This window comes from Danaus plexippus, chromosome 27 (assembly GCF_018135715.1).
Source record: "Danaus plexippus chromosome 27, MEX_DaPlex, whole genome shotgun sequence".
Lineage (NCBI taxonomy): Eukaryota > Metazoa > Arthropoda > Insecta > Lepidoptera > Nymphalidae > Danaus > Danaus plexippus.
Window position 1 is genome coordinate 3,982,838 of NC_083555.1, and position 22,655 is coordinate 4,005,492.

The 22,655-nt window shown below is 33.0% G+C and overlaps 1 protein-coding gene across 2 annotated transcripts; it reads right to left on the bottom strand.

The window, feature by feature from the left end:
* Positions 1-228: 228 nt before the first annotated feature.
* LOC116775500 (uncharacterized) lies at positions 229-22,321 on the bottom strand. 2 transcript variants are annotated; one of them, XR_009753265.1, is made up of 10 exons: positions 20,297-22,321; positions 19,003-19,073; positions 5,989-7,117; positions 5,119-5,296; positions 4,736-4,886; positions 3,932-4,161; positions 3,413-3,630; positions 3,042-3,135; positions 2,431-2,496; positions 229-1,903 (listed from the first exon to the last, which is right to left on the bottom strand). XR_009753265.1 is itself a non-coding variant. In XM_061525191.1 (9 exons), exons 1-9 carry the CDS (start codon positions 22,059-22,061, stop codon positions 1,792-1,794), a joined length of 3,948 nt encoding a protein of 1,315 aa, XP_061381175.1. In that variant the 5' UTR covers positions 22,062-22,321; the 3' UTR covers positions 229-1,791. The 2 variants fall into 2 exon arrangements, 1 of the variants encoding a protein (XP_061381175.1); XM_061525191.1 differs by lacking the exon at positions 2,431-2,496.
* Between the last annotated feature and the right edge of the window lie 334 nt (positions 22,322-22,655).

The window sequence follows — 22,655 nt, forward strand, 5'->3', positions numbered from 1 at the left end:
ACACCTGGGTCGCAAGTCCCAGGCACTGCTGAAGCTCCTCTCCCTGCATCATGGACCCGGCGGCAGCACGGTGAATCCATTGAATGCTGAGAGGTTTCGTCTCATACTGTGCATGAATATAACATATTTCTAATGAAGTTCAGTTACAAATGCCTCTTCAGTGTTCCTTCAAAGGTAACGTTACTAACTTCTAATTAACTCCTTTGGTAGATAAATGACAAGTCATAATTGTATTTTGTAATAATGTTTATTTTACTGATATAACAATATTTCCATGAGACGCTAAACATCAATAAGTAATACCGATGTATTACCTCAGCTTCACTTACAAAACCTAAGCGAGGCTTAATACTAATGTGTTACAAAGGAGGCGGCTGATTAAAGATACCAATCTTGCTTGAGATCATGTTCGGGACGACTCGGTCAGCCGTATTTTGATCTTCGCTTTGTACATTTCGATATCGTGTCTATATAAAAATATAAGCAAACAATATAATTTTTAAATAATTTATAAAAAAAAAAAAATATATCGATTATTTCAGCAAAAATTCATGAAAATAAAATATTTAATTATTTATCAATAAATCGGAAACCCCATCAAATATCAACGGAAACGAATTTTTAAGGATAAATGAGTATTTTACACAAAAAAAAAATAATTGCTGTAAAACAAAATGAAACATTCAACATAAAATGATAAAAAAATGATTATTACATATTAATTATAAAATACTATTTTAGTGGACAGCATCAGCGTTTAGGCATGTCTTATTATACAGATTTATATGACTTGGACATACTCGATGACAACACCCGAGGGCATGAAGTAAAACATTATCAACGGCATCCTGAACCAGCTCCGGACATCAGCCAATCAGCTGGATGCGCTAACAACCACTTCAATGCACGTTCAGGAAATACTTAAAAAATCTCATGAGATAAAATAAACTTAGAATAATAATAAAAAATAAAAAAACTGCAATCTTTGTGATGTTTAAAATTAATTGCACTGAAACGTTCTCTAAAATAAGAACATAAAATTAATCGATGTACGAATGAAATGAGCAAAGAAATACTAACTTAATATATATTTATATATAAAAAAAATTATCTTCAGTCTGTTACAAAGACCACGCGACGATTCATCCTGCCTCTTCCTATCTAACCCGTCTGTCTGTCTGTCTGTCTGTCTGTCCGTCTGTCCGTCTGTCTGTCCGTCTGTACGTCCGTCCGACATTCAGTGTACTTCATCAGATAACATTCGGGAGAATTGTGCGATTGTCTTCCCCAAACCGCGGCACATTATAATAGTTTGGCTTGAATTTTCTAACTTCATTCGACTAACAAATCAAGACTTATATAACAGTCCGCTAAGATCGAATCACTTTAAATTATAATCTACAGTGCAAATAAAATTATTTATTATATAATAAAAAATATTTGTTGTTTACACGCTGAATGTCGTTGACATTTTGAAATTTTCATATTTATATGATTTTAAACCAGGCTTAAAACCTCTTCGTTCTGTAGTTTAACTCCTTGCGTGTACCCCGAAGTCTCTGAGACACGGTTAAAGCTTCTTATATTTCATTTATTACATCCGACATAATAAAATCCATAGACAATTCCGAATGCAATCTCATTAAAAAAAAAATCCATAGACAATTCTAAAACAAAATGTCAGATGTGACGTCTCGGCGCCGAATCGGAGCAGCGTGTCAAACTGACATTGACAATTAAAGCTGATTTGCACAGAATGTTTTGGCGGTAATGTCGACACGTGTCAAGCGTTCAGAAGTCGTTGTCGCTGGAGGCGTCGTATGTTTCGTTGATGGGCTGCGGCTGATAGCGCACGGACGGCGACAGCACCGGCCCGTGGAACGACTGGGAACGTAGCACGTTGCTGGGGAATTATATTTAATATTAGTATAGAATACACAGATAACAAATATTATATAATATTATTATTAAAAAAGCATGATACTTATAAGGATACATATCAATAGCTGCAAGTCATGAACAACGCTAACGTTACTAAACAAGGAAAATTAACAAAAATATACATGTATATTTAGTTTCGTTATTACTCCCTTCGGAAGCCATACATTTACCTATTAGGTCTTAATTTATCAAAAGCACTATGTATAAATAGATAAAGGTATGCGTTAGACGTAATGCATGATTCTCTTTGATAAATATAGTCTGTGAGATTATTTCGTATTAAAAGGCTATGTTATCTTATAATAGGTAAATATGTATAAAAAAGATAATAATTACTATAACATAATATTAAAAAAATGCAAACGTAAATTATGTGTTAAAAGCGTCTTTAAAAGCTTTGCATTAAGTGTTATTTTCGTTGGCTGTGCGATTTCTCTCCCTTGCCCAAATGTCGTGCTGACATCTGTCACTTTGACATTTGCCATTTACCTTAACAAAGATGGCTGCCCGTGACACTTTATCCAGAATTTCATGCATTTTGTGATTTGTCACGCTCTAGAATTTCACAATACATACGTACGTTAGTTCCTAACACAATATAGAACTAAAATACAAACATATAAATAGTTTAGTCGATATGAAGCGATATTCTACGCTTTATATAAAGATTTTATACTTATAAAATAATAAAATATATACGTTATATATTCACTATTGGCGGCGTAATTATAATCTGTTGTACAGATAACATACATGACAGATTAAAAATATATTTTCGTTTTAAAAATGAATCTACCTTTCACTGGTATTATATCTAATAATTGATATTACATATGAATTAGGTCTAGAATTGTCAAATTATTGCTAGGCCACTGATCTAGAGCATTATATGTATTACATTATACAGACATTTAGGAAATGTCCCTTCGTTAGATTAAGTTAACAAATAATACTTCGTTTTTTGTACAGCGATATATTCCTTGAATGATCAGTCTCTGTATCCGATCATTAGGTATCTATGTGTGTATGCGTGTATGTGTGTACGTGTGTATTGTATGTATGTATATGTGTACGTGTGTATGTCTTATGTATCTCTGCACCTGGTGTTCCTGCTGCCCCTGTCCGCTGCCGCCGCCTTCCTGGGGTCGTACGACGCTCTTCGCTTCCACTTCTCAAGTTCCTGTTTCTTTTGTTCTGCAAGTTATATAATTCAATAATTAATAATATATATATGATTATTCTTCACAATAAACTGAACTTATTATGAATTACAAATGGCTCTTTGCCAAACACCAAACCTCAATGAAACATAATTACTATATAGTAGTGTGTGATGTTTGAAAATCATCATCTATTGTGGACTTTATATTGTTTTAATTACAGTCACTGTTTCACCCTGGTCTTATAAGGATTACCAACATTATAAGCAACATATTGATTGCTAACGACTGTGTGTTAGTGAGTTACTAACCCATCTCGTAGTGTTGGGCGCTTCCTTTGCTAATCTCTTTCTTGTCCGAGTTATTCAGCACACCGATGTAAGTCTTGCTCGGATCCCTCCTCAGGAAGTTCTTGGGCGAGTTCTCCGACTTGTACTTGGATATATCGAGATATCTCGGCTGTATCGATTCCTTGGGCTTCTTGCTGACAGAGGTTGTTGATGAGGACATTGAAAAATCACCGCTGTACCTGAAGTATATACATCATGCCCTTGTTCTAGCTACAGTGTGTTTTATTTGATGGGACGGTACCTGGCAAACAGCTGATACAATAAGTGGAAGTCTACTCTACCTCCTTTTTCATCACTAGCTACTCTTATTATTTTAAATAATAACTTATATTGGAGACAAACAAACCAAATCTTCAATCAATAAGTAATTAATATCCCCCCATACACCATCGGTAGTGTCTACTAATATCCTTGTTTTGGTCTACTGGTAGTGTAAATTCTCAACAATTTTTTCTCTGCATACTCTATATATGTTCCTACCTCTGCTTCTGCTGTATCTTCTTCCCGTGCCTCATGACGGGCGCGCTCTCGGGGCCACTATCTTCCGTGTCACTCTTGTGACTGAACACCGAGGTCCTCGGACTGCTGCCGTTGGTTGTGGAGTTTGTATCAGAGTCGACGATGAAGGTCTTCCTCTTGTCCGCTAGATCTGGGATTTCTTTTTTCGTCTTCTGCTCCCGGCGTTTAATCTTCTCTTGCGGAGGATTCACCTGGAAATAGTTAATTAGAAAATTGTTATAAATTCATATATACAGGGAGTTATGAAAATTATGTATATAATTTTTCTATTATTTGAAAATTTTGTAAGACTAACGATATTATAAACTAACTAATAATAATATATTTAGCAGCAAACAAAATATTACTTTTGATTCTGATTATTCTTTGTTTTTTTATTTACGCGCCAGATTATGGTATAAAATATTGTAACTTAAAATAAAAACCGTGATCGCTTTACGTAAAGTAGGTGTGAAGCGGAAATTATTAAAATGGAATATAAAATCAGTTGTTGTTTTTCGGGATATGGTCATAATTTTTTTTTTTTTTTCAAAACATCTGCCGGTCACACAGACAGACATGAGATCTAACAGACAGGATATCCTGATTGTTTTAAGGAATCTGATAGATTTTATGCGTTTTTATATAGTTAAAAATTAGTATATTGTTGTCATTAGTGTTGGGGTTCACACGGTCATAACTTGAAGTCATACTTAAAACCTCGTTCGTAGCAAAATAATTTTATGCTATATGAAATTTTCCAGGGTTTGTCTATTCTGAGTTCACCTGGTAACTGACGACCAGTTCCCTCCTCAGATCCAGGCCGAGTATGTCGGAGTGCGTGGAGGTGATCATCTCCACCGGAGTCTCCTCCTCCGACGAGTAATCCAACATGTGACTGTGGAAGGACTGAGAGCGATGAACCGGCGACGAGTGACTGGACGGAACAGAAATGTGTGTGAAATATAGTTGAGCCCAAAACATGAGGGTAGGCGGATATTTTTGACTAAATTATAGGTTTATGTCAGCATTAAAGTAACATTGATGACCAATGCTCTGTTCGTGTGAGATATATCTGCAATTAAATCTGACGTTACATAAAAATATTAATGCAGTCATTATAGTAAGACCTAATTGAAATGGTCATGTTTCGTGTAAGTATTTATTACCTGGGTGAGCTCAGGTCATCTTTGTTGTACTCCTGTTTCCTGACCATTTGCTGTTTCTTCCTACCCTCCTGCGCAGCTTTCATTGGGTCGTAGGAAGAACGCTTCTTCCAATTGGAGAATTCCACCTCCTTTGACGCTAAACCGGATGTTGAACGGTGCTGACTTGGCTTCTTTTGGGCTTTAAGGAGAGGGGAAATAATGACATGACGCAAACTGAGACTAGTTAATATACAAATACATATATATATGTAGTCTTTTATGTGGTCACAATAGCTCAGTTGTAATAATGGCGTAACAATCACACAATTCCTATGTTTGATTCATTCTTATTAGAATATTTTTAAATGATATTATATAGCGTTGATATTAAACGTAAATACAGCGGAGACGGCTTGCGATGTGTTCATTGTATTCATAAGAACCATTTCGTTATAACTGTCCGTGGGTGTGCTTAGACGTTAGTTTATATTCCCAGACTTTAATATTATCTTTTTATATATGTATATAAAAAGATATTTTTTTTTTATATTGAAAACAAATAACTAATATCCCTAGATATTTAATTATTGATGAATTTTTAAACGGGTTCATGACCTTGTTGTATTGAAAAAAAAAAGTGTCACTCTCATTTGACACTTAAAATGGCGGAAGTGAAGTCCAATACGAACCCACTAAGACAATTGTTTGTTTGGACAAAAGCAGTCCTTGAGGATAATCGATTTGGTTAATTACAAAAGAACAATGCATTGTATATCGGAAAACGTGACTATTATCGATATTTTTAGGTGAGCACTAGCTTAGCACCGTTACTCCGGCCGCGTTGTTTTCTTTATTAGCAACAATTCGGTACGGTATGTGTTGGGACCTCACCTTTCTCCTGAGGTTTTGGATGGACCTCCCTCGTGGAAGATCTGGATTTAGTCAATCTGTTTAGAACGGTCTGTCTGTTGGGCTCTGTGATTCTTCGACTCTGATGATTTACCGGTTTCTTCTCTTCTCTAGACGGTGGTGGTTCGGACATTCGTGAGTTCTGGTCCTTGTGCCGCCCGGACGCCCTCACCAGACCCGGTCCAAATTTCCTCTGCATCTCTGGAGTATTCGGACATCTCGGCGAATTCGATGGGACTATGGACTTAATGTCATAATCCAATCTATCTCGATGCAGAGGTCTTTTGAGCCTGACGTCTTGTGTCTTAGCGAAGGATCCATTGTCAGATTCGTCTGAATAGTCCTTATATTCTTCGGACTGTCCGCTAGACCTCCTGGATGTGAGCCGCGGGTCCAGATTGTTGTTCCTGTTGACGGTGCTGAACGAGCTCGAACGTTTGATCGATGAAGTGTACGGTTTCTTGCCATCACTCAGAACTCTGACATGAGTCTTCTTGGTATCTTGGCAACGCGTTGGATCGATTCTATGAGTTTTGCTCTCTATGACATTGTTCTTGAGGACGTGTTTGAGGGTTACGTTCTGGTTGGCGTTGTTGATGTCGCTCGGGAAGTATTCTATAGGGTTCTTCCCGTCGAAGGATCTATGACGTGTGTGTGTCTTTCTAATCGGTGTTGTGTGCACATCGTACGGTGTGTGTGACAGAGTTTTGTCATCGGAACTATTACTTAGAAGACCTCTTTCGGAGCACGGGCTGTTCATATTGGAGTCGTGCCTTGTGTCTTGTTCTAGTGATCTGGTGGCGCTGTTGATGAGAATTTTTTTTGTTTCCGGAACTTTAGCGGAGCCCGTGATGACGTAATGTCCGGGACTCCTTAAAGGACTACTTCCGCCCGAAGTTTCTTTCCGTCTGAGACGATAGTTTAGCGAGTTGGATCTGCTTAGCTGGGATAATGGAAGTCGTGACACCAGTGTCTTCTCGCTGACAAGACTTGTTGTAAGCGGATTCGGAATGTAAGTATTCTTGGTGGAGTGCAGCTTCGCTTGTAAATTCGTGATAGCATTTTGCGTCTTCACCAAATAGGATTCCGTGTCTTGAGGCGGGATGAGATCCTGCAGAAAAATAATAATATTTAAACAAAATTGCCAACAACATAACATACGAAACAATTTTTTACGTTCACACAAATATTACCACCAGCTTCCGTCGCAGTCAACCAATTCGATGGTAACGGATCACGCACAATGATACATCAAATATTTTACGTGTTTTTTTTTATTATTGACGCTAATTGTTTTTTTTTATATTCGAAATAATTTGATAATATCCAGCTATGAGGATTGAGGAAGTGTGCGTGATGTTACAACATAGTTCATAATAATTTGAAAGCTGTCTAGAAATATTGAGTAATAACTGGCTGGCATTAAATCGATCGAACAACTGAAAATTGGAAAGTTTTTTCATTCATTCATTAAACATTATTCGAAAACTTATTAATTAATATTACACAGCCAAAATATAGGTATATGAAATTAATTTCATTCGTCTCTTAGATGAAGCTGTAGTATTTGGCTAGTGTTATAAGACTATTGCAGTGTCCTATGTATTATATAATATATGTGGCCCACTATTACGTTTCTACGTCGCTATAAACCTTGAGCGTGTTTTCTCTGACCCGTTGACTCAAATGCAAGTCCTTACTGAATCACATTTAATTGCAAGACACTTAATTTGTAGAGCGTTATAAAAATTAAATTTTAAATTAAGTATTTTGAGAAATTTCGTTATGTTTTTATATAGAATATATTGTTTGGCTTAAATAACTCTTATTTCCTTCACAAATTATACATACATGAATTTATTGACGTTTTTTAAAACTTATTATATAGTTATAACATTTACAGATACATATCGAGATAAATAAAATCTCTTATATATTGATGTTCTATATAATTTTCTGCCCGCGACTCCGCCCGCTTTAAAACAACATACACAGTATCCTGCATTGCAGCCGTCTCATTTTAAATAACCACCTGCCGGGCTATTTTGTGAATTCTAACCATGTAGGGCGCCACCCAGAATCATCAAAAAATATCATTAAAATCAGTCCAGCCGTTTCGGTGTTCAGTGACATACAGACGTACCGACACGCACATACGAATTATATATGTCTATATATATAAAATATAAAAACCAAGTCGTATCATGACTCACGAATCAGGTTTCACTGTAACCAAATATGTATCCGAGTAGTTTATTTATAAAGGTAAACATTGAGTTAGTCACACTGACTCACTCCTGAGGTATGACCATGCTGGCTGTGGCATTGTTTTCGTGACATGCACAACGCATGCACGGTTTCCGGTTCTCATATGCACGCATTGAATTAAGCGTATTTAATTTAACTGTCTTCAAAGACTAAATGAAAGTAATATTTTTCGTATTACTACGCGTATTTTATTATTTTAAAAACCACTACTCCCGACGTTTCGGTTACTTTGCAGCAATCACGGGCAGACGAGATATGAAATGCGAACGAGATTATAAAGTCTTAGATCTCATTATTATTTACTTATTTACGAAAGCGGTTTGAGAGTTGCAAGTCCCAAAATATACACACACAGACATATATTTAGAATTTGTCTAGGATTAAATATAGAGCGAAATAACAAGAATAAAACAGTTTTAGTAGAACATTAGACAACTTTTGTTAACACATCTTCCAGACATACCTATGGAAGATTATTACCATGATAGCCCTGATGATATACAGGATCCAGAGATCGGTCACGAAATTAATATCTAAAATACTACAGCATATGTCTAATTAAGCTGAAATATGCTTAAACCAATTAACGTAATATAATTAGCGAACCGTCTAACCGGTCTTTGTACGCATGGAATATTCCAAAAAAACATTTTTACTATTTCACACAATCAAGTTAAATTTAAAACTTTTCCTTCTAAGTATATCTTTGGATTTAAGCCGCTGTAATTTACAGACAATATTATAGTAAATGTAATATTAATAATATTATAAAGATGATTTATGTGTATGTTTGTTGTTAATTCAATAAAAAATTAATGAATGGTTTTTAATTAAACTTAATTATAATATAGCTCACACATTAGAAGATAATATAGAACATAAACATACGGAAATCCAATCTAATTTAAGTCACGTAACAGACGATAGATGTCGCTAGCGACTGGTTAAAATATACAAATTTCTCTATCAGCACGCTTAATGCCAAAGCGGACGGAGTAGCGAGTACAAGCTAGTGTTGTAATAATTAAGGATCCTTGGTCCTTTACGTTAACCATCTGCTCTACTCACATGGCTGTAATTTAATACAACAGCTGTCTCGAGATGAGTAATATTATAATATAATCAATTTATTCACGGTCAAATGATTATCGATAAAAATCGATTTTATTCGGGAAAAAATATAAAACTTCCATCTTTTAGATTTAATTTACGTATTTATTCATTTTAAACTTATTGAAAGATTGCTAAATAATTCATATACTATAAAGATGCTTTCTATGTTTTATTTAAATACATAATTTAAATAAAAACATTGTGATTTGTAAACCATATATTAACAATGTCTTAAATCTTATTGTTTCGGAGTTTATGCAACATACAAAACGGCAAAAACATAACTACTTATAGTAAAGTCGAGTAAAAATACTGACATCGACGCCTTGTTCAGTTAAGAACACTTGAAATATTATATATATATATAATTACTCTTATAAGTATCCTAGTACTTATAAGATAAGATAAATATAAATGAAGTGACATATGTATGTAGGTTAATATTAATTTCTAGAGGCAGTCCTAACCCTTGAGGTATGGGGTTAAATTCACACAGCGGTAGCTGAATCAGTGGGCCACTAGAGATGTGTTAAATATGTAAAATTTTGTAAAAAAAAATCAATAGTTATCGTACAGATTAGACCTTTAAGAAAGCAGAGACCCCAACATATTCCGATAAACAAAAATAAGGTAAAACTAATAGTATTGAAATATTGTGTATAATGTAAAACAAATGTCAGCGACATCTATCGGCAGTGTTATGACTATACCACATACAACTATTATAATGCTCGTACAAACTATATTAATTGAAAGGACATATTATAGACTTGATGCTATTCTGATGTACGATCTATATAATTGGGACATTTCATCAAAACCGGTCCATCTTCAGAATGCATAACGTCCATCCAAGATATAATATTGAATTAATATTACGACGTTTCTTTGTACTATTTTAAATAATTTCTATTGTCCGCCATTATACGTATAATCAATTCGTATTGTAAGCTGAGACCGTGACGAAGGGCCTGGACGGATGTGACGTCACTAACAGGTGAGAGCCACGAACTTACGTTAGGTGCAATATATGAGAGAATAACATTTTATTATTACAAAAATCTGGTATCGAACCCACACCCACTTTAAGTAACTTTGTTAAATAATAAGAACATAATAAGTATGTCTAAGGTTTTATTTTAAACATGACATCACTGCATTATATACGACCGTTGATATGAGATTTCATCTTTTACCATAAAACCGACAGTTACATAGTTATCATCTGAAGCCATTAGTCAGATTTTAACCACGCCGTAAATAATAAAGCTGATAAAAATGTGAAGTTAACCAACAGTCAGCGACATCTGGCGTGTGTCACGTGACTTCATACACAATACAACTGTTATGTCGATTAGTTTGTAAATAGATATATCCAAGTTAAATTAAACCTTACATCCTATTCTGATGTCTGACCTACATTACTGTTAAGTTTCATCGAAAATCGTTCAGTAGTTTTATTCACGAGAATAACAAACGTACATACATACATCAAAATATTATATTAAATCGCATCAGTGTATGTCTTTTGCTGTGTGAATACACTTGTCATTGTGCGCCCGACCATGGGACGGCTCTATGTTTGTACATATGTACTACTAATATAAGAAGTTAACATTTATTATACAATAAATAGACCTTTGAATATAAAAATACATAATGGATCCTGATGTTATAATAAACGCGATATTGTCAGTATTGTATGTGATACAAAAAATATATAAGAATAATTTTTCTTACTAAATAATAACATTATATATCAATCAATACAATCCTTGTCCTAACCAAACAATAAACGTATTTATTACTTAACCCGCATATTCATCTTATAGTTATTATAAATAACGTAAATAATATAAAAATTTAAAATTTCACTTATAATAATTGGTTCATTGTACAAGTGAAAGTGAAGTCATTACATTTACTATGATATTAAAACAAAAAACACTCCTTAGAACTAAACTGAACGCGTTCACGTAAATTTATATTGCAATGAGTCATAGTTTCGTTTACTTTTCTATTTAATACATTATATTAGTTAATTAGTCATACAAAACATTATAGCCGTGAAAACATCGCGACCAAACTACTAGATATATAAAAATGAAAATAAATTTATAAGATACTTGGCGCCTTACCTTAAAAATATGGCGACATATTCACTTACTATAAATTTATTACTTATTATGAAACAATTGTCATAAGCACTATATATATGTATGTGTATGTAATTTTTCATGCACATACAAATATATTTTTTTATATAACAAGCCACAAAGTCGGGGGTATCAACCAGTTATAATTCATATTAATACATCGCACGCGGTTTAACACTTAATATGATTGCAAATAGGTAAATTTAAACATGTCAAAATGGCGGCCTTCGATAGTTGAAAGATAGTTTATATTAAATAGCTAAATTTCAAGTACTATTTTACGTATTATACTATTACTAAATACTACAGTACTTTTTTTTTTATTTCTTTTTGTAATAACTTTTAATCGAATCATTTAATTTCCAATGAAATAAAAAATATTTTTAAATTACTACAAAGCATACAAATGGTTTTTGCCATTTTGAATGCAATTTTCAAACATTCCATTTTCGAATTGCGAGTTATGACCGCACCTCAACACTAAACAAGCGAATCTGAACCTTATTATATAAAGATAAAGTTCATTACAGTTTAAAGCTCAACTACACAGACAAATGTAAGCCTTATTTCATAATAAATAAGATACACTGAGTCCATTTCAGTATAAAATTATTAGTCTAGACGTTCACCGTACAGACAATTATAAACCTTATTATTTAGATCTTAAGATACAATAAGTACATTATAGTTTGATATCAAACTTGGACACTAAAACAAAATGTCTGCTATTGTATTATATTCGCGCCATTTGGAAAGTGGAACCAATATATAATAAGGACAAGTTATCTGAAGTTTAATCTGGGTGTTATTAGAAATAATATTAATTGGAAAATAAGCTTTGGAATAATATTTTATTGTAATGTATTTTATATACAATGACCTACAAAAAATCAGTTTGCAAACTAAGTTAATGTTTTCCAAATTGTTTGATGCATACAACTTTCACGATAATATAAAATATAAATCTTTATTTCGGTTCATTATAATTTTTGTAATGGTTCAATATTTAAATTAATTTATTTTATATGACAGAATAAATCTAGTGTTTCTTCCCATAGAAAAGTAATTATAATACATAATCTATTGAAATAAACGTGTCCCATTTTTAAAATATCTTTAAAATGGTGCTATCGCGACCTTGAAGTTTTTGAAGCTGCCATTTATAAATACTTCAAACGAGTTCGTTGTTTTGACCCAATTTTATTTTAAAACTCGCTTTTTATCCCTTCTGTACAGGCCTCAGTTAAAGTTATAAGCTCTAAAAGTATTTTATATCCTTTTCGAAGGACTGATTTATCTTTATAGCAAATTGCAATAAAATCGGTTTAGCGGTTAGGTCGTTAAAAGCCAACACAGAGACGGACATTTACTATATTATATTATGTTATATAAATTTCCAATAAACTGAACATCGAAATACAAACTGATATTTTTTAAAGAAATTTTTTTTTTTTATAAAAACCTTACTTCATTAATATATTTAATATTAAATACTTATGGAATATTTATGTGTGAAAAACGTCATTGGTGTTTAAGTAAGAGACGTAAGCAAGTAATACATTTATTAAAACGATCGCACTTCGTCAATATTTTGTTTCAATAAAAAAATACTTTTTCGAATAAACTTCACTGTCAAGTGTCAGTATTAAGAAGAACTGATAGTAAGGACGCTCATGCTAATCCAGTTATCCAAAGTCCAAAATAAAATCGATACGCAAATTGGATATAATCCAAACAGCAACTGTTTTTGGCAACGCGATCGCGCTATATTTAAAAAATACATTTTTTTCAACACCAGTTCTTAGAATACTGTTGAACGTACGTAATTATAATTCGATTAAACGAGTATTAAGCATAAAGTGTATGAATATTTTAGACGACTAAAGTCAGAATTTTTTTTTTTATTATGTGTACATTAAACGCATTTCCTTTAACTAACCGGAAGCCCTATTCGACTGTGGTTCCTGTCGCAACAGCGCTCTACCCCTTAGTGTTACGAATAACATTACCTACTTACAATTAGTACACTGTCAGCTTATTTGCCATCATATATAAAATAACTTCCATCTTATTCGAAAATTAATAAAAAAAAAATGATTTCTAAATAAATGTATCTTAATCGTTACGTTTATAATTTTATAATCGATATAAAAAATCGTTAAAATAATTGTGGTGGCATAATGCATCTGATCATTTGCCAACTAAGAGATGTTTGAAATAAAAAAAATAACTACATTCACGACATTTGACATTTACATTAGTATATTTTCGCGGCATATTTTTTATTAATTTGACATTTTAAAAAAATGGCGTCTTACAATTTTGACACTATTTAATAATAATGAGAAAGTATTTATAAGGAAATATAACGACTGACGAGACATTCAACAGTTCCGTTATAAGGAATCCACTGACGATGACTCAAAATTCCATCAGTGAATCTTGGAACACGATCACAATCACATACTGGGAACAAAGTGACATTAAACTAACGTCATATAACGAGCAAACTGAATCACACTCTATAGTACATATATATTAGGTTCACAATAGGAATTATTATAAACCATATACAAAATATAAATTTAAAACAATCCCTCACAACAAACCACAGGCGAAAATAAACACAATTTCGTATACCATAAGGATCATAATCAATTGATAACAAATTTTATATTAAAGTCTGCAAGTAATTCAAAATAATGTACTGACTTGAAATCTTTATATAGCATTTAAATTTAAACTTTATTCGTATGTTAATAGAGATGAATATATCTGTCTGTTTGTCGAGTAGAGTCACGTAGATTGCTTACATAATATGTTAGCGGACATTTACTATTCAGATGAGAATCGTGGAGAGAATATATGTATGTTGGATTGTCCATTACTAGAAAACTAAGGAATGCCTTTAAATTATTTTTAGTCCTTTATATTGAATAGTAAATAATAAAGATACAATAACATTACTGTTTTATACGAAAATTATATCTTATATGGAAGATTTGTTCATTTACTTTGATTTTATTAATAAGTAAAGACATCGCATCTGTCGTATTATCTTATATGTCAACGTTTTTTATATGAAAAACAACAATAGATTTTTCATTCTATCAAAATCGGTACAGGCGTTTACAATATACATTTTTAAAGTGAAAAAAATAAACTATTTAAGACAATGACCCAAAGTTCATCAGCCTTACCACAAGATGGCCGCCGTTCACTTCCGGCGGACTGGATGTTATTGTTTATAATAAACACTTTGGATATTTTTAATCTATAGTCCCAAACCTGTTAGCTGGCAAGCTATCAAAACAGTTTGAAAATGTTTGTATAATAATTAATGAGACGTAAAATATTATCTTTGTTAAATTTAAAATACAGCATTGATTATAATTTTAAATGTAGGAAAGGTGCGATGTATGTACATATATATATTTAACGCTCACCGATTTTCATGTAACTTTTGCAACAACGCAGCTTAAACATCAGGAGAAATACTCTAAATCCTTAATACGGTACATTATTTGATTAAAAAGGTCGTAAGGAACACATATTGTTTCTGATATAAATATTAACTACAAAAAAATATCGTTAATTTAGTCAACAAACAAACCTACATGAGTAGTAAGTAACTATTGATGAGTAATCGTATATATAAGACACACCTACACGCGAAAAATAATTGCGCACAATCGGTAACCATATAAAAATAAATCAATGAAATAAGAGAATAATATATGTCAATTAGTGTAAAATTATATAATTAATTAATAAAATCGATATAAAAAATTTGTTATAATATATAACCGAATGCATCTCCGAGTACGAAATCTACCTTCTCATTAAGTTACATCAAAATCGGTACATGAATACAGTTGTTTAAACGTAAAATAAAAGTTACTCTCACATAAAAAACTTGTTTTATCCTTACCAACAGTTTCCACCGTCGCAATACGTGCTCTGCGTTTAGTCTTTGTAGTACTAAAGTAGGTTATTGAATAAGAAAACGCGAAACGCAAAGTATGTAGTGCGACGATGCGAACCCGTGTTAGGGATACCGCTGTTATATATAAATTTTTACAACTAAAATATTGAAACAAGCAAAGCCAACAAACACGACTAGTGTTCCTATCTGTGATCACATCCATCTTGTAATAGCTGGTATAAAAAGACGACCTGTAGAGCCGTTATGAGTCATGTGAGGTGAGGCATATCATAGGGACATGACAATGTGTGTGTATGTTTGTTAATCATTATTCAAAAAACAGCTGAATTAATTTTAATTAAACTTTAAAATAATATAAGCTAGAAGCAACATAATGTATATGTGTATATTATGACAGTATTAAATCGTTTGATGTTATTTATGATACGGAACCTTTTATAATTTAATTTGAATCCATGGAATGCTGAGGGGTTCCGTCTTCGTTGCAGGGAGAGCAGCTTCAGCAGTGCCTGGGACTTGCGACCCAGGTGTAGGTTTAAGGGGCCCTATCTAACGCGTTAAACGCTCACCTCCACCGTCCAAGCTCCTCTCTCTACCTAACCATATTTGAAACGAACCCACTAGGGCTGCCTTCGAAGCACGTTGCAAGAATGAGCTGATGTAAGTTCTGGACAGGCCCATGTAGGTTGTAGAGAGATTTATTTAGCTCGCTCCCACTTCAACGACGACTAATTAAACTTTAAAAAAATACGTACAATCCTAAATAATCTAGAGAGCTGCCTCTTACGATATATTCTGATTGAATTTTCGACATATAAGAAGCAATTTTTTTTAAACAATGTAATGTAAGACTGTATCAAAATAGGTATTATCGTGAGATAATTATAACGTATTATAACCAAGTAATGGTTGTAGTATTTTTTATGTTATAATTAATATATTTGTACGAGTAATACTATATATATATACATATAATTTAATTCGTGTAGCTGTTGTTATAACCGCGAAAGTTTGACAGGTCTGTAACACGTTCAGAATTTTAATATATACAACCTCATTGCATTACATTAGCTAAGTCTTTTTAACGATACGACATCCTGGGTTTGCTCGATATTTTTATATATACTGGTATATATAAAAATATCGGTTTAATTATTATGTAAGATCAGAATTATATAATAAAAGATTCCTAGTTTATTAGATATACAAACAAACAAACACACGCAATTATTTATTAAAGTAATAAATCTATATTTAAGAGCCATAGACTATAATACTTACGATAACAATGTGTGTTCGTCTTCATCAACACAAATTACTACTAATTAAGGAAAATCAATTACAAGTTATATCGTCAGTGTGTAATGAAATAAATCAAAATAAGAGACTTATATAAACATGTATGTATGTATGTACGTCCTCTGAATAATGTAGGACAATTTAATATTAATAAATTATACATACATAAAATTAAATTTAGTCCCCCCACTACCCGCTGACCGACACTATATCTTTCTCCGAGATTTTATCTACGTTTATAACAAATTACGTTAAAATCGGTCCAGCGGTTAGTTAGTTAAAACGTTACATACGCTTACTTTCACATTAAAAATTAACATGATTGTTAACACCACACTTATATTATGGATGGGAAAGTCTGTGAGCGTTTATGAATATTCGTTGCCCTTTCACCCGAAAACTACTGAGCGGATATTGATGAAACTCTGCCGTATTGTAGCTTAGACATCCGATTGTGACATGGGATATAATTGATCGGAAATTTTCGTGGACTTGATACAGGAACAAGACCTAACAGTTGTATAGTGTATGAAGTGACGTGACACTAAATGCCGCTGACGGTTGGTAAACATATATATATATATGCTATCAACTTTATTTTAAGTAATGTTCAGAGGCTAGTCTAATAATAAAAAACCTTATATATATGTTCGTTATAATTCAATACGTTACGTAACAACGTTTTTAGTAGGCACGTGAATTGCGAGACATAATTTTTCATCCCGTTGTTAGCACGGTAACGGAAAATACACAATTGAAGTAAAAAGTTTTCAAATTTATTTAAATGATATTAACATTGTCGGATCACTGAGATTATTATATTATTTTTAATATGATATACTCGCGAAAGTCTTAGGTCTCATTGCTGGAAATGTATGTCTACTACACTTAAAATCTCTCTTTATTCGTAATATTAATTAAATATTTATTATTTAACGAAAAAAATAAAAAACTTTAAAATACACGAGAGCGCCATTAAAACAATATTTGGAGTGGAAAAATGTAACAGTTTCACTGCGAAAATATTCCCTGTTTCATATTACTACGAGTCTTACCACGTGTTACGACGTTAAACTGAACACGGACAGTTTACAGTATTCAAGTCGTGTGAGGAGTTTCATTAATGGTACTGGAAACATGGTTATAGTAACGAACTTCGATAATTGATGTTTTTTAACTAAAACTATGATGTTGAATTCCACTGTATGTATGTATGTTCTGTTACGCAAAAACTCCGCAATTTATAAAATGATTCTGAAAATTCTTTTAAAGTCTTTGGTATCAAGATTTATGGATGGATGAAAAAAAAACATACAAAAATACACACCTCAATGTGTATATATATATATATATATATATATATATATATATAAAGCCATAATATTTCTCCTGAACAAGTTATAATATAAGACTATCTTTATCAAAATCATTCAACTTTTTAAAAATTTACCATGAAAATTTATTATTATTTTTTTGTTATATTAGCTTTGCATTGCTCTCGCTATAAAGAAAATATATTTATGCCTTTTTTATTTAAGGTTTGTTAAACACTAAAATATTATTCTAATAAGAAAAAAAATATATATCTGTTTCGACAAAATATATATTATGTTTAAAAAATTATAAATTATTACTATAAAAAAATCACATTAAATTATATAAAAGAATTAAAATACAATCTATCAATCCAAGGGTATGAACATTGTGAATATTCTCAATTCTTCACATTTCTTGCCCTAGAAAAATATTATTTACTTTAAAAATATATTATTTTTAAAATATATGTACTCGGTTACATGAATTTAAATACGTACTTATACTATATATATGATGATTCCAACATAACAGGACCCAGACTTAAACATCTACAGTACCCCTAGTAAGAGTTCCCATCATGTACTTTCAAACTGACAGTACAGCTTAGGTGAAGTGGCTCTAAGTAATAATTTTATAACATAATTCTTAAAAATATGGTAAAATCGCTATCTATATACAATATATATATATACATATGTGAGTATGTGAGAAAATATAATCATTACTAATCCTCTGCATACATTATATGTCCGTTTGTCTGTCACCATATAACTCGAGCACTACACAAAAATTACATGTAACAATAATCAGCTGATGATGACTTATATTTACATGAACGTGGGCGAGTTAAGGAGTCAATGTTAGTATGTGTGTATGTTTATCAATCAATATACTCACCGGAGTTCTACGGTGTAGAAGAGTCCCTACGGGGCTCGGGATCTTTGTTGGTGTTCCATGCGGACTTCGGGCTGTGAAATGATCAGATAAAATTTAAATCTCCCCAATAAAGATTGTTTTGGAGATGTATACAAACAAATAGACACACTGACATATGGAAATCTTTGTAAATAACATTTTACTTTAAAGTACTATTCTATTTATATGCATATGCATATATATATATATATAATATTTCTTAACTTACACAATCTTACATCATTTATCTGCCAGTGGAGATCTCGTCAAAATCGGTTCAGCCGTTTTAAAGATTAGCCAGAACAAATAAACAGACAATATAAAAAAAAATTCTTCATTTCTTTTCATACAATAGCATAAAGAAATAATTTAGTCAATTGTTTAAGTGAATCTGATAAAGAAATATAGAGCTTAGTGCGTGTCGATGCGTGTATGTTTGCTTTATCATTACACAATAACCTGAAACACGTCAACATTGACATCATCGGAAAATCAGGAGCAGTCGTAAGATTTCCATTAACCACCGACCTTAACCCGAATTTCAACAAAATAAACTTAACGTTCGAACGAAACGTAATAAAAACTAACCTTACTACTGGCTTCTATACAGTAATGAACGAAATACTTCCGAACTGTCGGTGTTTATGTAAACAATTATAACTTATACTAAGGTTACAGCATTTAAGTAACTGTTACTATTTATATATATATAACTATTGTACGCGACTTCGTCTGTGTTTTTCAATTGCCCTCCACAGGTTAATCCTAGAATCACTCTGACATCATGAGTATTGTTGTAACAAGCATATATACATATAATATAAATTCTATATAGAATACTCGTTTAACATATACAAGTTAATATAATATAAAAGGATATGTTTTGTAACGATTTTTTAAGCATATATTAGCTCAATATTAATAATGTTAGGAGATCAATAAAAATGAAAAAAAATTTCTGTTTCATAAATAAAAATGACATTAAGGTTTATATTAAGTGCATTTGTCTGGCCCAGCATATTTCTGAAATGACTGAACAGATTTTGAAGAAACATTCACCGGCAGATAGCTGATGCAAAGAATTTATTGAGGTTTGATACAAATGTTATATATTTATTATAAATAATACAAAAAGTAAAATAGCTTGTGGGCAAAGACACAGGCAGAGCTAGTGTTTATATAAATAAACACGTCTATTGTTGTAATGTCCGTAAATTATAGCAATTCTTATCTTATCTTATAAGAAAGTTATAAAAGATAATAGAATGTGACTTACGTTTTGTTGGTATCAATCTTGGGCTGATCGGAGGACGGTCATCTATGGAGAAGGTGGCATTGAGATCTGCTTCATCTGTCAGCACATTATTGTTGTATTTCTTGACGCTGTCCGCCCAATCCTGAATCCAGGTCTTGTCACCCTTGCACCTGTTCAAGCTTAGATAGGACAGTTTGCCGACCAACGGATCTGATGTTAGATTGACTTCATCTTTCAGGGCTTTCTGGGCGTTTTTGAGTGCTGTGCTCTCGAATTTGGTGTCTTCTAGAATGTTCTTGTTGCTTGGTAAATTCACAGGCACCGAGGATTCCCTCGACAACCTGTGGATGTAATCTGTCCGATCAATTTCCGATTTTGTCAGACTACAGCGCCTCCTACTTGGCATTTCCACTTTGATTGGATACTTCGAGCTGAGTACCCCAGAAGTTGTGACGGATGTGAATGTACCGAGATCAGCATCTTCTTCGAACTTTGGTGGTGACTTGGAGAATGTCTTCTCCGTTATTGTTCTAACTCTATTCTTTATCTTCTCCAAATAGCTTCTTGTAGATTTGATTTGTTTTGATGTTTGGAGAGCCAGATCATCATTGGGAGATTCATAGCAGCATGATATTTCCAGAACATTCCGATCATTTGATAATTTATTTTGTACATTATCAGCTTTGCTTGTCACCGGATTACGGAGACAGACATCTCGTCTCGGCTCTTTTGTTATGACTCTAGGATTTGGGAAGTCAAATATTATTTCAGGATCCCGGTCCACTGAAGTACATTTCAATGTATCTGGCACAGTTTTTGGCTGTTCCACACCAAAAGTTCTGTCGATACTCATTCTAGCTTTCTGTTCTTCGGTATAATTATCACACTCAATTGTGTATGTACCTGTTGATGAATGGTTTGACTCTCCATCGACTTCATCATCAATATACAGCGGTTCGGATTTTTGGGGGCACTTCCTGAACAATAAATCTGGGGTCGCTGACGAAGCCCTGCTCTTTCGTAGCGGACTCTTTGAATGTTCAGGGGTTGACAACCCATTATCGGGGGTGAGAATGTCTAATTCGGGACTAGAGATGTCAGTCAACATTGCGCCCTCGGGGCTGGCGTCAATGATATCCATGGGCAGTTTATTGCAATTGATATTACCGTAACTTGGCGATCTATGGACGTCTCTCAAGTAGGAACTATTAGCGTTTTTCAAGGGTAGATTAAGAGTGTGCGTGTAGTTATCACTTCTGGACATTATGCTATCAACTATAGGACTTTTGGACATAAGTTTGCTTTCGTTTACTGGCGATCGAATTAGTCTGTTTGTTATAGGGCTTGTTATATTCGGTCTATCAGCACCAACTAATGGGCTACTTCGGAGTTTAACGGAACTCGAGACACCACTGTCTTCCTGATCTGACGAGAAGTAGCCTTCTGAATTGTAACCCTGAGCTTTTCTGGGTAATTTGCCGCTCATAGGTGGTCTATGAGATATAGGACTCTGTCTCGATTGACCTGCGGACATGGATTGAACTCTTTGATGTCTAGCCTGTGACTTCTTAGCTAGCTCCTCCAGTCTGCGATTATCGAATTGTTTCGCCTGTCCAAAGTCAATCGTGAAGGCCATAGGATGTGGCTTCGGGGTAGTGGGCTCCGATTTTTGACCTGCCTCAACATCCTCGCTTTTATTCTCAGCTTCGGATTTCGTTTCATCATCCAGAGCACTGCTCTGCCCTTCAGATAAAGGACTCGAAACGTCTTCGACACTTACACTCATATTTTTTCAAGGATTAATTAATGACATCATAACACAAAACCATAATTCCAACACAGCCTTTGTTTCACTACGTTATACAGTCGATTATGTAGCACAGCACAAAGATGAATAGATATGAGAAAATAATAAGTATTAACGAAAAGTGGAACGAGAGCACTTATAAAAAAATATGTTCTAAGTTTACAACTACATTCGTCGTGATTACACACGACAGAACTACAACGAATGCGAAGGTTTACGGAACGAAAAAGGAATGTTATGATTTCAAGAACGTAACCGTATGATTTTTATTATTAGACGTTATATTAAGACACTGGCAACACTACACCAGAGTTGACACCACAAAACCAATTAAAAACAGAGTAAAATTGTATTCCAACTTCTTATTGGTCAATATAAGTAGGTCAAATTTATGTTACTCATTAAAAACAGAATTGACTCTTTTTTTTATCAGATAATATAAAATAATATAATGTATGACGTACGTATTTAAAATATAAATTTATATTAAAGGGAAGTTATTTTTTTTTAATATTAATTAAAACGTAATCGGTTATTTAACAAATTTTAGAGAAATTATTTTAACCACATTTA

Bases quoted from the DNA above. Each gene is read 5' to 3' on its own strand.
- LOC116775500 (XM_061525191.1), bottom strand. From the start codon at position 22,061: ATGAGTGTAAGTGTCGAAGACGTTTCGAGTCCTTTATCTGAAGGGCAG. The intron at 7,118-19,002 runs GTGAGTATATTG...ATTTTTCTGCAG, and splicing joins TTCTACACCGTAGAACTCCG to GATCTCATCCCGCCTCAAGA. The intron at 5,297-5,988 runs GTGAGGTCCCAA...CTCTCCTTAAAG, and splicing joins TCCAAAACCTCAGGAGAAAG to CCCAAAAGAAGCCAAGTCAG.